General features: G+C 37.9%; 1 protein-coding gene across 2 annotated transcripts in view; it reads left to right on the top strand.

The window, feature by feature from the left end:
- NR5A2 (nuclear receptor subfamily 5 group A member 2) overlaps positions 1-17,814 on the top strand; it is a 672,306-nt gene that overhangs the window by 488,735 nt on the left and 165,757 nt on the right. For both annotated transcript variants that reach the window (XM_044081366.1, XM_044081365.1), the window contains exon 5: positions 5,894-6,013. In XM_044081366.1, coding sequence (XP_043937301.1) covers positions 5,894-6,013 — 120 coding nt within the window. The remainder of the gene's footprint in view (positions 1-5,893; positions 6,014-17,814) is intronic.

The raw sequence follows: 17,814 nt of genomic DNA, 5'->3' as shown, positions 1-17,814 counted from the left end.
GCATTGTACTTTCAGTTGTAACCTTTAACTTCATGTAAATCTTTTATATTGCTTGTCTTGCATGTATTTATTTTGAAAATTCCAATGATTTCTACTATATTTTGATCTGCTTTACATTGTCTGCATTAACGTGTATACACAATTGATGTCTACTTAAATGTCTCTTGTGGAGCTTTTCTCCCCAGGCATCCAGTCAGACTTTCCCAGTAAACAAATGTAAAATAAAATAAAATAAATAAAAATAAATCTATAAACCCTATGAATATAATTGAAAGAGTAACATAGTGTTAATGAAAAATTAATAAAATTAATATATAATTGTCTGAGTAATGCATGCTAAATACTTGTAATATTGGTTTTATTTTCTGATCATAGGTTTAGGTAACTCCAAAAAAAAAATTAACCTGTTAAAGAAGGTTTTGACCTTCCACTTCATTAAGAACACTACTGTGATTTACTTGCTTCCACTAGTACTCTCCTAGTTAATCTCAGAGACTCCACCCTTAATTTTTGCCTATGGTGTCTACTAACTGCTTTTTGTCAACTTTAGCCCTTCTTTTACTTAACTGCCATCTCTTAAACTCCCAGAACGTTCTCTATAAGTCAGACAAAAATACTGTTTCACTGCAATGACTGCCTTTTACTGTAAGCTATATTGAAACAGCTTTCAGTAAATGAGCTCGCTCTTCATGGAATACAGTCTTCCAAATCATTTATAGCTCTTCACATTCTTTAATGAAGTTCAATTCCATTGCATCATCAAACCACCTTAGTTTATTATTTTTTTAGATCTATTTTAAAACTTGTATTTGCACTTTAAGTATTTCTTTTCAGTAATAATTTCGGTCGTAATATGTACGACTATAAATATTGTATTCACCTGTTAAGTATTTTTTTTATTTTGCCACTCTGTGTTTTCCTTTAGTAATTTTATACCTTATATTATTGTACTTTCTGTTCTTAATTCTTGTCATTTTTTTCTTTAGTTTTGTTATTCACCTTTTTTGTGCTTTAGACTGCAGTGTGACTGAAAAAGGTTAACTGACCACACTACCCATCTGGATACTAAATGTATAATTAATAAGAGATATGTAGATGCACACACACACACACACACACACACACACACACACACACACACACACACACACACACACACACACACACACACACACACACACACACACTCTTACACATAAATACATGTGATGAAGTCACCATGACTCTGTTGTCATGGAAAGTGCCAGAACTGATCTAGTGACAGGACAGTTCCTTGTTTTAGGGAAGTATGATTTCTTTTTTTACTTCTGAATTAATTTCAGTTCAGAACAGATACACTTTGTGTATGTATTGAATTTCTTTTCCTAAACAGAAGTCACATGCCCAACACAAAAGCAAACTCTGTCACAATGTAAAATGCTAGACAGTCAACTGTGAAATACCTCTAAAACCTTCACGTGGAACCTGTGAAGGAAATGCCAGATGACAATCTCCCTTCGACAGTTCTTAGTAGAACTAGAATTGGCATGGAGTTTTTCTTAGATTTTCAAGTCCATAATGCCCATGAGGCCGATAAATGTTCCTTAAGATATTAGTACAGCCAAATGCTGAAGTTAGCTTTGCCATAATGCAAACGACTGAACAAGGAGTTTTGCTGATGGCATCTTTCTAGTGTCATAGTCATTCACTAATACTGAAGAAATAAATATGATATTTACTTCCAGTATGGCAGCAGCTCAATAATGATATGTTCTGGACATGCACTGCATTCCAAACCCTAACAAAAAGTCATATACCCACCCCAATGGAAACTGAGTGTAATGCATCAAGCCAGCCTGCCACAATGAAATGCTTGGCACGTTAGTGTATCAGATGCAGTAACTCAGTTTCCCTTTGATAGTTCTTTATAAAATTTTCAGGTATTATTATTTGATACCCAGATGCATAATTATTCTAAAACTGTCATTCATTTCACCTTTAAGGCCTTAAATCTACCACAATTCAGAAGTTCATCCAGTCATATTACCATTTTCAGTTCATGGGGTGTTGATGATACGTAGAGGATTTTTTTCTTCCAATGAGATGGCAACAAATGACAGACATATTCTGGGTATGTGTTTTATTTCCTATTCTGAAAGAATGTCATAAATCCCTTATTGAATCTAAGCATAATGCAACAAATGAGGCTATGCCATTGAAATGACTGCCCATGCTTCTGTATAAGAGGTGATATCTTTGTTGTATTTGAAAGTTCATACTAAAGCCTCCGTAGAGTTATACAAAGTCTCAAGTACAGACTACACCTATGACCTAAGAGTCAACTCAGAGGCAGAACAATATTTCAGCATATCCCCATTGCACATCCATCCCCAGATATAAATATGTTCACAGGGGAACATAAAAAATGCTTAGGACAAAACATACCTCAGCAGCAATTTGATGCTGGACCAGGAGCCTCAGTGTCCTCACCAGCTCTGAGCATGGGTTAAGGAGGAAGAAGAGCGCCCGGTAAACCTAGTGGATGAGGAGAAGCTCTTGTGGCAGCCGAGAGTCAGCTATGGGGGGCACCTAAAAAGATTGTCATTTTTTTCTTCAAAAACCTACATGCTGCTCTTCACTGGATTTGGTCTGGCTGCATTGTCATGATCAGAACAAGTAACCAAAAGAAATGTTGTGCCGTGATCACCACAGGAGCATGGAAAGCATCAAAACATGATTGGCTTTTCTGATCCAATATGCACTTCAGTATGAATAGAATAAAATCTGTTTATTTGCATATGTGTAGCACTTTCATCCCACAAAGAAAAGGGACTTCCTCAGAACAAAGCAGTAATAACACAAACACTTCTTATATACATACATTTTCAATAAAACAATTAGTGCTCCCAATAATCATTCAATAAATGCCTTAAATTAAATCAATTAAAAGGCTTGTTTTAAATAGACAGATACAAAAGTCTGTCTGGACCATTGAAATATTCATTCAGTTCTCACCTTACGTCCAAATAAACAATTTTTAATAATTAATTTTAACCCTAACCACCACAAATGGATTCAATATGTTAAAAAGTTGTTTTATAAAAACTTTTTTTTTTTTTAAAAGGCTTGTATATTAGTGCTATAACGGACCATTACCTTAAAAATATAGTCATCTGTAAATTATTATTTAAAGTTTAGCTGCTATTATTTTTAATACAGGAGTAATTGATATAGTTTCATTCAAACCAGGAGGGTTAGAGGCATTCAATTTAAGTTGCCATAACAACTCTTGATATTCTAACTTATTTTCCCATGCCCTTGAATGAAACTTATCAATTACTCCTGTATTGACCACTGCACAAGGTTTCTTTTGGTTACTTCTATAGAGTTGTGTACCCAATTTTGTTTCAGTGATCAGAAAAAGAAGATTTCCTGGTGGGTGGCAGCATATATAATTTTTTCTTTGCTTTTTATATAATAACAGCTCTCATGAACCTTACTTACCAATCCTTACCAAACATAATGGAAAACTAATATATCCTAATGGTCATGCAGGCCTATCAGTGATGCTTGTCAATACTGAAAGGGTTTGATATTTTCTAATAAGATGTGAAAAAAATGGATGTTCAGTTATACATTGCATTTTAATCTGCTTTAAATTGCAAAAGTAGTGGATTAGCTATGTCTTAAAACTTTAATTACCATTTCACATTTTTTGTTAATGTTCTAATTTTTTCTGTTTGAACTAATTAAAGTTTAAAATATCACACTTAAGGACAAGCAAACCATTGTTTTAGTGTGTATGTTATAACATAACAATATATTCATGACTTTTGATGTTTTGGTTTTAAGCCAGTCTTTACCATTTTGCCTTTTATCCAGTATTCTATTGACACATTCATTTTTCAAGGAGTGTCCACTCACTGGCCCACATTGTTCGTGGAAGTGAGGGTTGAACACCAGACAATGCTATTCTCAGAAGTATTGTTTGTTGTTTTATGCTTTAAGGTCTCATTCCCCCATGGTATGGCTCTGAAGTGTACTTTTGTTAAAGGCATGCACATCTGCTGGACATGTATGCTTCCAAATATGCTGTCCCTAACTATAGTGTATCTCACTGCTAGGCAGGCCATGAGCATTATGGTTCTCTCATAGTGGACCACTTGTCACCTCTTTCCTTGAGGAGGGGACAATATCAGCTACCTCTCTCTCACCTTCTCCATTCCAGCTGCTCCATAGTTGAAATGCTAACTAATCTCATACCATCCAGGCTGTATCCAGAACTTTTATCACTTTACAACACAATGGTATACTTATGATTTTATATGTCATGTGTTATATACTTAACCTGTTGCAACACAATGGTATACTTATGATTTTATATGTCATGTGTTATATACTTAACCTGTTGCAACACAATGGTATATTTATGATTTTATGTGTCATGTGTTATGTACTTAACCTGTTGCAACACAATGGTATACTTATGATTTTATATGTCATGTGTTATGTACTTAACCTGTTGCAACACAATGGTATACTTACGATTTTATATGTCATGTGTTATGTACTTAACCTGTTGCAACACAATGGTATACTTACGATTTTATATGTCATGTGTTATGTACTTAACCTGTGAGAAATAGGGAACAGTGCATGCTTGCTGTGAACTCAGTCTAGCAACATGGGTAGTAGTTATGCTTTGAAATGAAAAATATAGGTTGCATTTCTAGTTATTTCCATTAAAATCACAAGACAGTTTCAGCTCCTTTCACACACAGAGTATCCTTGTAGAATAATCCCCTTCTATTTCAGTACATTTTCTTTGACAGTAAAGTCACATAAGTGGGGTTTCCCTTTATGTTTTTGATGGTGGGTTGTTTTTTTTTTTTTTTTTCCTTCGGTTTCTTGACCTGATCAAGGGCACATATTTCTCACTTTTTTATGTTTGTTACGTATTATAGCATATGCATTTGCTTGGTGGTGTTCTTATTCTTTATCAGAGATTACAACATCTTGGAAAAAAGAAGATAGTGATTTTATTTCTTAGTTATTGACATTTGCCTGAGTTGCAGCAACCTGGAGTGAGATTAATGCAGCAAGGGTGGTATGCAGAGCGGGCTGAAACCCCTATATGGGAAGAATGGAATGCAAACTCTGTGTAACACCGGTAACGTAGTATGAGTATTGTGTGCACATGAAACTTGTTCTGCCTTGGCTGAACTGATTATGTATGTATTCAAGCAGGTAGGTTTGGGCATTTGGTTTCAGGAAATGTGTTTAAAGCATGGGCAATCAGGTTCATATAACATATCCATTTAAGGTTTAATAAAACTACTTTTACTCTGGCACAACAAATACAAATAATTTATATATGAGTAAAGTACAATTTGGGAATGTCAACATGTAATAGTTGTATGGTTGAAATAACTTCCAAACCCCATCTACCAAGTGTAGATGTTTCTGTTTCATAAAGCAGTCTTATAACATTCCATTAACCTACACAATTCCTTTATCCTATGTGTATATTTTTTTCTGTTAGAAAACACCTTTTTGGTTTGCTTACAAATACCTAACACATTGATGCATTTTCATTACTTCTTACTGATGAAGCAAGTGCTCACCTCACCCAGTCACAGAAGGAGCAGTCCCTAAGATTGGAAAGTCGGAGTCACAGAAACTGAAAAAATTGCCGCTGTGTTAGTGCAAATGCATGCTTTCAAAGGTGTTGTTTTTAACTCTGATTTAGTTAACTTTGTCATGCTATTCCTTTTAAAGCAAATTACTACAGAAGTAAAAGCTCTGCGCTTGCCTGTGCAGCAGAAGCAGCTTTTATTCAACATGTGATATACAAAGTAATGGCAGGAAACAACAGATTATAATGCAGTCACTTTGTATCTTGCTTTTTACCCAGGTTGATGACCAAATGAAGCTTCTTCAGAATTGCTGGAGTGAGCTCCTAATTCTAGATCACATTTACCGACAAGTGGTACATGGGAAAGAAGGCTCCATCCTTCTTGTTACCGGGCAACAGGTGAGTCCACTGATTGAATAGAAGTGCTGTTTTATTAAATTGTTACAAAATATCAGGCATTAAAATAGGTCAGATACTTCATATGAGTTGCTGGAGTGCTTTCTTAATGGTGTTGTAACTAAACAGTTGAGGAGGTCAGTTTATACACGCCACATTTTTGTATTTTATTTATTTTTTTATTGTGCATTTGTCTTCAGGAAAAAGTAAGAAAAATATACATGTTAAAAAAAACATTTCATCAAAATTATTATTTCAGTATATTTTATTTCAGACATTCTTTTTTGTGTTGTGTTTTGTCGATGTGGAATTTGTTTCACCTTTGTCATCTAACACTGTCAGTCTGCACTCTTTGGCATTCAGAACAGTTTTGGAGAGAAAAACATCATTATGTTATCCTAGAAATTTCCATTGACAGTTTGACAAATATCTCATTACTTCTAAGAAATCCCAAGCAGCACATGGGGAATTCTTTCATTAATTACTTCGGAAGATGTGAAAGGACTGAGATAATAGTTAATTATAAGTATTATTTTTTTTCCAGATAAGTGATGTAAATGTTTATTAGGACTTTTCAAATTGCTTTAGCATCTAAAGTGACACAGTACTGTGCTGTATCAGCTACATCAGCTTGGAGTAACGTTTCTGAAAGAATATGACCACAGTCTTCATGAACCTCTATTTTGGGTATCATGGGAGATGAGTAAATTACTACTGATAAGTCAAAGGACTGGGGTTTTCCTATTGTTTCCAGTTATCATGTAGTTGGCATTGCCTACTCATTCTTCAGTGCTGAGGTGACTTCCTTTTAAGCTACACTAAGAAGTGCTGTTAGCATATCCTGTTATTTCATACTACTGTTTCCTACAAATATCATATCTGTCGTGTTATATCACATATCCTAGATATGCTTGTTACTTCCTATTGTCTGCAGACCCCCTCAACTGTGCCCATTTTGGAGACATGTCCCTATTTTCAAGCTTGATAGATCCCTTCATGTTATTTTCTGACTCCCTGTCATCACATGTGATTTTTGACACTATGTAGTAAAGAGAAAACCAGGCTACATGGCCAGCGTACTGGTAGCACCAATAATTTAAAGAAAGAAACTCATATTTTAGATCTCCATTTTTCAGAAGCAAACATTAATGATTTTGCCAGGCAGATTTCTGCAGTATCTTTTAAAATCTTCAGATTTTAGGCTTTGTTGTTCAGAATGTGCTTATATTACTCACAGTTGTTTAAATGTGTGTTTCTGAGTAATATTCCATAATCCTACTCAATTACATGACTGCCGACCAGTCAAGAGTGGAGTCCCACAGGGTTCAGTCCTGGGTCCTCTCCTGTTTGGTATCTACTTCTCTAAAGTCCAGGCCAACATGAAGGGACTCTGGCTGACAAAGTTCACAGATAATTGCAAGTTGGGAGCTATTATTAACTCCCCAAGTGATGTTGACATCCTACAGAAAGACATCACTGAGGCTAACGACTGATGTCAGAATCATGGTCTTAAGCTCAATGCCAAAAAAATGTGTTTTCATCCCCTTTGTAAAAAACCCGGTTCTCATGAATTACCACATCAATGGTAGTCCACTGAGCACAGAAGGCATTATAAGAGAGCTGGGAACACAGGTTGACCGCAACCTCTCTTTTGACCACCACATTGCCACTGTGGTCAGAAAGTCCTTCTATGTGGCACATCTCATTATCAAGGGTTTTGCATCCAGGAAGAAAGAGATCATTGTCTCCCTCTACTCTTCCCTCATTAGGCCAATCATTGAGTACAATGCCCCATTTGGCATGTACCTCACTAAACACCTACAACAACTGGAGAGGCCACAAAAGTACTTCACAAAGAGGATCCTAGGCCTTAAACATTTGTCCTATATGGACAGACTAAAAAAACTCCCAACTATTCTCTGTCTCATATCGCCTACTTAGAGGCGATCTCTGCCTGGCTTACAAAGCCATGCTCTGTTAGAAATGTTACATATAAAGAAATCCCAATCCCTCTGCACCACACAATCCAGAGACCTCAACCTCATTACCACAATCAACAGAAAATGCTGGAGGAACAGGTTCATAACCCAGAGACTGTCCATGCTATGGAATAGACTTCCCATACATGTCAAGGAGAACACCTCACTGGACCTCTTCAAGAGAAGTCTTGATGAGTGAATGGGAAATAGAAAATTCACCCCAGGGATCACTCCAATGTCTTTACTTGACAGAGGCACTGGGAACTAAGGTCTGGTGGCACAATGCCAGGGTAATCCTATGGGCTAGGCTTGTAAAGGCTTTAGGATCATTAGCCTAGTACACATCTATAAACCTATGTAGGAAGAGTAATGTGCTATTCAGTGCTCAAATTGTATGCTAATTAGGTGTCCAGATTTTTGGGCTAATGTACTTACTATTCATAAACCTTTATACCTATTTTCATTGCTTGCAGGTTAAGAGGTGTGATTGGCTATGATGTAATTGTAGCATGTCTTCTCTTCAATATGGGATGCCTTTGATTATACACTAAAAGGGCCAATGTCATGTATGTAATAATGTGCATGTATGTATGTATTTATTCATTTATTGTGGGCAGAGAATTACATTTATCTATTGCTGAGAGTACTGAAGAAGTATATTTCATTTAGTTTGTACCCTTGTATCTATTCTATCTTAAACAAGCTCCTTCCTATTCACAGAAGCCTCAATTAAAGACTCACATTAAGAATGCAGCTAAATGCCAATGGCACCTATGTGGTAACATTACATAACCATACTTGTTGCATGACCTCTGCTGTTTAAACTTCTGCAACCTACCACTGTTTACTTGTGGACAAGCAATTACAAATTAGTTATCAGTGTGTAACGTCTTCTTCTTCTATGTATAATGTATAGGTCTGTCTCGATTTAGGTTACAACATGCTTTCATCATGTTGTTCCTCACTTAGTTTGCTGTTTTACTAGTATTTAACATTGGTATATAGCCATATACCCATGGATTCATAATTATTTATACCATGGGCCATAAAAAGGTCCAGTTATCATGATGCAGCAATTCAAATACCTCATTATGGGCTCATCTGCATGTCTCTGAATTGCAGCCAACCACTGCAAACTGCAGTAAACAGTGTTGGCTGCTGCATGTGTAAGCAGCGGCACCCTCCTTTAACTCTTACATACACAACACACATTCATATGCACACACACAGGCACACACACACACACACACACACACACACACACACACACACACACACACACACACACACAAATGCACACACATACACTCACACTCACATGCGCGCACACGCACACACACACACACACACACACACACACACACACACACACACGCACGCACCATACACATGCACAAACACACACACACACACATACACATCCACAAACACACACATACACAAACACATACACACCACAGTCTCCATGTACATAGTTAGGATGGAAATTACCTATTTGTGGCTACAATGCCAAAGAGACCAGACAAGATCTTCTGGCCTCATAAACACTAGCAATGTCTAGTTTGCATGCCAGAGGTTGACTCCATAGTGGTTGTGGATGAATACAGAAATGCTTCCACACCACAAATTCCTGCCACCCATCCTCTCAGCAAGGAACTGCAGCTAATGGTTTGAGAATTAAACTCACTCATCTTTCAAATTAAATGTAAGAATAGTAAAATATGGCACACATACTCAATTTCTAGACAGACTTGCCACAGGAACCTTTCAAGACTCTGAAAGGGTTGCTAGATAGGAAGCTAAAGAGAAAACTTTTATCTGAGTTGCCAGTGTTCCCCCATTTCACAGTAACCATGAAACTTGCACATACACAGTGCCCCAGATGCTTCAGCTAATGCATCAGGTAATAGTACAGCTATGAGACACTGTACCTTGCTATGGCTAAATGAATTTGTTGAGAATACAAAGGCCAATGTTATGAATGCCCCTTTTGGCACAACCCTTTTTTGAGGAGGCAGTAGTGGCTGAATTGAAGAAAAAGGAGTGAAAGGACAAGATCCTCAGGTTGCTAGCTCACATTTCAACTTCCACAATGCACCTTTTGTCAGACACAATGTAATCTGCACCAGATGTGGCTCAAGCATGGGCAATCAAAGCAAGACAATAAGAGTCTGAGAAGATGTCATGTGGTCACAGCAACTTTCAAAATGGCTGACAAGTCAGATGTGGGCAATCCTAGCAGAATGATCAGGAATACAATGCCCCTCCATGGGAGTCCAAAGTCTGCTCCTTGAGGTCATGTTTCTTTTTTGGCTGTGACTTAAGGTTTAGATCTTTTTATATCACCTTTTTATGGACTACTCATCCCATATTTTTGAATATTGCTTGAGTTACTCTTGAGTAAATGTCCAGTTATCAGCAATTTCAAATTTTCATGAAGCAGGTAGTTCCTTATTTCTTATCTTTGACATCCCTCAAAGGTCTACAAAATATTCCCAAAATATAAAATTCTTCTTTGTATGCCAGTTAAAGATCATTTTTCTCCATGTGATCTATAGTTTCTGTTGGAGAATCTAACTTTAACTCACATTTGAGCCAGTTGATAAACTCTAATTTGTTTTTTTTTTTTTTTTTTTTTTTTTTGGAAGACCTCTCTTTTTAGTGACTATCACTTCCATAAGTGAATTTCTGAATGTCCAGTCTTGTCTGTACATCCCGTTGTCTTACACTTTGTAAAAAGATGCTCCAAAATCTGTCTTAAATATGAATGATTGCAACATAGTCAAATTTAAATAAAGTAATTAGTCTTTATAGTATTCTTCTAAAAATATTCTAATAAGAAAAATAACTATTGCCCTGTATGGATGCTCATAAGCAGCTATGCTTAAATGAACAAAAGCAGTCAGGAGAATCTCTCACTGTGTTGTGCCTTATTCGACCAAGAATGTGGTCTCAAAGTTATCTTTGCTAGCCCTCTCAGAATGGCTTACAAGTTGCATTAAGTGATGCTATGAAATGCACAACAGTGTCTTAGTCACAGCCCAGTGCTCATCCCTTTAGATCCATTACTGCTGCTTAGGCATTCACTAACAACGTAGCCTTCAATGATATTTATCTATCAGCAGCTACATGGACATCACTAAATACTTTTGCAAGATGGGGTTGGAGGTTGGCATAATGCTTAAAATATTTGTAAAGGGGTTTGATTCTCAACTTTGAGTGAAACTGGCTAGCTTAAAGTGGCTCACAAGGGCAGCTAGCCTAGTACTTACTTATGAACCAATGAACCTATAAGGTGAATGTGATCTGACCTGTTAATCCAGGCCATCCTGTGGTGCCAATATTATCTAGTGTATTTTGTCATGGAGATCCATCCACAAGGATAGCTTAGTATTTGAATCTGGTGGTGACTGTACTGGAACTACACTTGCACATAAACATATTAAATATTTGCTATGACAATAGCTTAGTGTTTGTAGATTGACTGCCATGACCAATTCCCCTCATCATTTTTCTAGCAAAGCTCCTAACTTGCATGGAATTGTAAGATGTGTAGGTCCTTCTTTCTGCTGCATTATGAGTAAATATTTGGTACTTCCAGAGCCTTGTAAAGTTCTTATATCTTGGCTTGCTGAACTTATTCTAAGGGACCATGATTATGGCAACTGCATATCATTTGTTCATCTGAATGAGTAGCAAAGATAATATATCAGAAAAGGGCTGAGAATATGAGCAGCTTTGGTTTACCAATACTGCACAAAAGTGTTAGTAAATAAGCTGTGGAGACTTAAATGGCTTACATTTTGCTAATGTGTAAAATACTGACTAGACAACAGGATAAGAGAAAGCAAGATACTGAATCAAAACAATGCTGACCATTAAGATACTGCATGGGGAAGTTCATTTTTATTTATGTGTTTATGCTTTTGCCTGGTATCTGCCAACTATCACATCCCTTGCTGCACTTCTCTTTGCTAGTGTCTTAAAATGAGGTATTACTCAAGGTTTAGAGGGATAAGCTTGACATACAACAGTAGTGATATACATGAAGGTGCAGTGTTGATGTTAAGTGGCACTGTAGTGTGTGGCAGCATAACTCCAAAGTAGAAACCCAAAATAATGTCTCTGGGAAGCAAATACTGTTAAAACTGGGAGGAGGGGGACTTAGATTACTGAAGATTATATGAAAGATAAGAGAGTAGGAAAGAAGGTTGACGCAGTGCTGAGATGCATAAAACCTGACACCCCCAACAGAAAATAAAGAGTTATTATGCTTACATTCAGTTGGTAGAACCACATGAAAAGTATTGTGTACTGTTCTGGGAACCTCATCTAACGTGAGAACATGGGTATGACTCAAGAAAATCGAAGAAGAAGAAAGTCAACACTTGTGATGCATGTTGTGTGTCAGACACCAGTTGAAGAAATAATAAAGTAGTACAATATGTTTGGCTCTCATTAAAGGAATGTAGTAAGTTTAATATTGAAAGGATCAAGCTGAAAAGGGGTGACATGTACTTTAATATATTTAAAGGGACTCTGCTAAGGTTAATCTTGTCCTGAATTACAAAAGAGTTGTATGTGAACTTCAGGACATTGTCTGAAGACATGCTATTACAAGGTATGCAACCAACAGAAAAATATATGGAAGTATTATTTCAAAGAGAAGGCAGTGAGTAATATGATGTGCTTGTATACCGTGATGTTTTTCTTCTCCTTCACCTTATCTCTTGTTAGGTTATATGTGCTGAGTTCATTTCACCTCCTGATTTTATTGGTAACTATTTTTAATACTTACACCCATCAGAGTGAATCCCTAAGGACAGATACTGAATGGACAAAAGACCATACTTACACATACCAAGTCTGAGATGACATTTTTCAGAAACTTCCCTTTTCTCCTGAGTATGGCCATCTTGGAGTTGGTACATATAAGTTCAGGGGGTGTGGGAGGTTTAGCTGTTCTCCTGTGTTTTCGGTATTTTTTTCAGCTTGTTGTCACTCAACATTTTGAGTGCCAACATTTCAATAGGGAGCCAATATTATCTGCTTCTCTACAGAGGTCATGTCCTCCTTCACCTTATCTTCTATCACCTTTAGTGTTCTGTGTTCATTTCATCAGCTAACTTGATGTTTAAAGGGGGTAGTTTAAATGCAACAAAAGTAGATGGCAGAATGCAGAATGTAACCTGCATGAAGTGCCATGTCTTTTTTCGTTAACAGTTAGTGAAGTCGGGGACCCAGTGCCAATGAACACAACAGGGAAACATTTTCCAGAGACACACCTGTAAGTCTGCCTTACTGAGTACTGAAAAGCTATAGAGTGTCTCTGACTTCATATGACCAGCCATACAAAGTAAGGTCACAAGGTGCAATACCCCTGAAGGCATGTGACAAAAAGCAGTACACACCCTTCTACCAATCATACATGGAACTAGATAGGAGAAAATTTTAAAGCAACAAACAGAGGGGGGATTAATTTCAGAGATGGCTAGCACCACTGCATAGCTCTAATTACCACACGAGTCTTTAATTCTATCCTAGCTGTGTGTAATGGGGCTAAATATGCATCAGGAATAAATATTTTGTTATTAACACTTATTTCAGAAGTATGCGTAACTACCTCCTTCATGTAGAGCTGTGACATAGGTTCATAGATTCATAGGTAGGTACTAGGCTACCGGCCAAGGCCTAAGTAAGCCTAGCCAAGAAGGTTCCCTGGCTTACTCCACCCAAGAAAGATATTTTCCTGTGCTCCTGTCATGTAGAGCCACAGAAGTGATCCCTGGGGTGTATTTTCTATTTCCCATCCATTCACCAAGATTTTTCTTGAAGAGTGCTAATGAGGAACTTTGCTTGACATAGATGGGTAGCTTGTTCCAGAGTATGGGAAGTCTCTGGGACAGGAATCTATCCCTCCAGCATGTCCTGTTTATTGTGGTTTAGGTCCCTAGAGCATGTAGCTTGGAGGGATTGGTATCTCTTTAGGTGTAGCATGTCCAACAGCTCTGGGTTTGACATAGCTTTATATGTTAGGCAGAGATCACCTCGGAGTAGGTGATATGCTACGGAGTAAAGCTTGAGTTTTTTGAGACGGTCAATGTAGGGCATCTGTTTGAGGCCAGTGATCCTCTTTGTGAGGTACTTCTGTGGCCTTTCCAGCTGCTGCAGATGTCTTGTGAGGTACATTCGAAAAGGGGAGTTGTACTGTATAATGGGTCTAATGAGTTTCGAGTAGAGGGAAACAGTGACCTCTTTTTTCCTGGATGAGAACCCTTTTGTGATGAGGTGTGCCATGTAAAAGGATTTCCTGACTACTGTAGTGATGTGATTGTCAAAGGAGAGACTACTGTCCACCTGAGTCCCAAGGTCTCTTATCACACATTCGACATTAAGTAGACTGCCGCCTATGAGGTAGTTCATGGGTACAGACTTTTTACCAAAGGGGATGACAATGCACTTTTTGGCACTGAGCTTGAGGCCATGGCTCTGACACCAGGCATCTGGCTCAGTGAGGCCCTTCTGTAGGATGACCACATCATTTAGGGACTCGACTATGGCTCCTAATGTGCAGTCGTCTGAGAACTTCATTAGCCAAAGGCATTCGGTGTTAGCTGTACTTCAGAGAAGTAGATACCAAACAGGAGAGGTCCCAGGACTGGACCCTTTGGTACTCCACTTGTCACTGGTTTGAAGTCAGATTTGGAGTCTGCAACTTTTACAGTGTGGGTTCTGTCAGTGAGCCAGTTGGAAACCCATCTTGTGATGCAGGGATTTATACCTAGTTTAGTGAGTTTAGCTATAATTCCAGAATGGGGGATGCTGTTGAAAGCCTTGGCGAGGTCAAGATAGGCTCTGTGAACTACATTACCCTCATCTACGGCTTTGGTGACTGCCTCAAAGAAGTTGATCAGGTTCAGGAGGCATGATCTGTCTTTCATAAACCCGAACTGGGTGGGGTCCAGAGTTTGGAGGTTACCAATGTCTTTGTTTATGAGTTCCATGATGATATGTTCCATGGCCTTACAGACCAGGCTCGTCAGGCTAGTTGGGTGATAGTTCTCCGGGATCAGTGGTGGCTCCCCCTTTGTGGAGTGGGATAACTGTTGCTGTGCACCATTCAGTGGGCACAAAGCCTGACATGAGGCTATGATTGAACATGGTGCCTGTGGGGATGCCAGTTTGTTCTGAAGTTTGTGTAAAACACAGCCTGGGATGTTGTCCGGTCCCATAGATGCTGTGTTTTTGGCTTTAGAGATTGCAGCTTTTATCTGCGTAGTTGTGATTACAGGCACTCTGCATTCTTCCTGTATAGATAAGGGCCCTTTAGGGGTTGAGAGGGGGGTAAAGTTAGCACTGAACCTATCTACCAGGATGTTGTCAGTATCAGCTGGTTCTGTAATTTTCATGCTGTTGTGCTGTAACTCAGAGCAGATCTGGGTGTTGCCATTGCGATTCTTGACATAGCTTTAGAATGCTTTGTGGTTGTCCTTAGAATCAGTGGCAATTTTGTTTTCATAGGTAGCTTTGGAGGATCTTATAAGGGATCTCAGCTTCGTACTGAGGCTGACCAGGGAGTTCCTCCACTCATGGGATTTTACTCTTTTTTACAACAGTTTATTCCTTTTGTTGTAGAGTTTGTTTATGGCAGGGAACCACCAGATTGGCTTACTTTTTTTGTAGGATAGCATCTTGGTTCTGTTTGGGATAGCATGATCCATGCACTCGTGTAAGTGCTTATAGAGTGCATTTGTGTAGGATTCAGCAGTCGTAACTGTATTGTCTTTCTGCATAGGTGTCATGAAGTTCACCACTTCTGTCTTAAGAAGCATGAAGTTGGCTTTGAAGAAATTTTTTACCGTGGTTTCTTTAATGGGGGGTGGGAGCAGGATGTGGATATCTAGGGTGATTAGCGGGTTCCTATCAGATAGTCGAACTTCTGCAAGTTCAAACCTCATATGGTCGAGACCATAATTTCGAATTTGCAGAAGTTCGAGCATTTCAATAGAAATCTCCGTAAGGGGAGGTTTCCATTTTGTTCAATGTGGTGTGATCTCGGAGTTGGTATATTTAAGTAGCGGGTGGTGTGGGGGGTGCAGGAGGGCTTACCCCTCTGCTTACAACAGGGGGGCTTACCCCTCTGCTTACAACAGTTCATTTTGTTTTCTTTTCTTTACTTTTTTTATCCATAGTCGAAGCTTTTTTAACTTCAAATAGGATGGTTCGAACATTCCATGTTCGAAGTTATTAAACTTCGACTTTGTGATATAGACCCTGATTAGCTTATGGTCAGATCTGACCAACGAGGAGTTGACTTCAGGTGTGGAACATCGGTCACACATGTTGGTAATGACTAGGTCTAGGATATTGTTGCCCCTGGTGGGGGTGTGGATAAGTTGATCCAGGGTATTGGAATTTATGAATTCCAGAAAGCGTTGAGTGAAGGAGTTGGTACATGAGTAGTTTTCCTTAGAGTAACTAGTGCTACTCAGCAGTGCTAGCCATCACCGAATACCTCCCAAAGTTCAAAACATATTTTACTAAGTGTGTTTTATTCTAGTGAAGAAAGAAAAACAGGTTTCTAAAATGGCCATTTCTGGAAAAAATAATGCTGCAACAAATTATCAATAGCAAATTATCTGTACCTTATTTCATTTAAAGAAATGCATGAAAAATATAATGGAGTTATTCTAATGCATATATAACAAAACCTGTAAATGAAATATTTTCTGGTTAACCTTGTTTATAGTGTAGAGCAGTGTGTGAAAGAAATATGTTAAAAAAACAGATGAAAAAAATGCATGTTTTATAATGGGCCAAAGAAGGAAAGCAATCATTTCAAAGACTAGCGAACATAGTCTGCACAGGTATAACAGACATATTAACATACTTGAGGAAGACAATGTATGCCTGTTGATTCTAATTGCAACTTGCAGCTGTATGCTTGGCTACTGGATCCCCTATTTTTTCTTTCAGAATCTGGAACAGCACTTCATGGAACATTGTCATACCTAAGCAGCAAATGCAAGTCTTCTTGTGTGTTACTGGAAGGAGCTGTGGAGAAATCTTTCAAGAGCCCTTTTAAAACCTTTTACAATTAACTAGACAAACACGTATTAATAAAAAAATATTTTCAGATAAACCATACATCTTCAAGTAGCCGTTTGTTATAGTACCTCCCAAATGTAATTTTTTTTAAATGATAAACTTGACAAGCCATTTTCTTGATAATTTATTTCTGCTGCATAAACAAAACAGTGCACTCCTATGTGGGATATTTTTAATCTGTGAAGTAAGACATTTAAACAGTCTCTTGGTTTAAATATACCATATCTTTCCTAGTAATCCTCCCAGCTGGCATCATTCCAGTCTTTTGTGTCAGTTACATCTGAGTATGACACGTGGTGTATCTTCCACATCTCCAGAGTCACAAAAGCATTTGTCAGAAATATGAACTGACTTGCCTCTGTTGGCCTTTAGCTCGTTAAGATGGAAAACAGTTTCTAAATCAATCAGTGTTAGCACTGTTATCCATGGCTTATGGTTGGTTGCGGTTAGATGTATTTCTGTTTAGACTTTTTTTTTAACAAGTCTTTTAATTTTTTTTTTTTGTTAAGTCTTCTTGACATTTACTGGAAATTAGCAAACACTAAAATAGTATGTTCTCTTCTAACTTATAAGGTGACTTTTTAAGACACTGAAGCCACCTTTATGCCTTTCTTACATTTTTACTTTGTGCTAAGCTGCTACAGCACCTCTTTGGGAAGAGGAGATGTGTCAGACTTGGATTGCACAAATTAAAATTGTTGCATGTATTTTTAATGA

The sequence above is a fragment of the Protopterus annectens genome, chromosome 8.part0, assembly GCF_019279795.1.
Source record: "Protopterus annectens isolate FY-2018-M chromosome 8.part0, PAN1.0, whole genome shotgun sequence".
In the NCBI taxonomy this organism is placed as follows: domain Eukaryota; kingdom Metazoa; phylum Chordata; order Ceratodontiformes; family Protopteridae; genus Protopterus; species Protopterus annectens.
The sequence above is the reverse complement of the archived record's forward strand: the minus strand, read 5'-3'. Positions and strand labels throughout refer to the sequence as shown.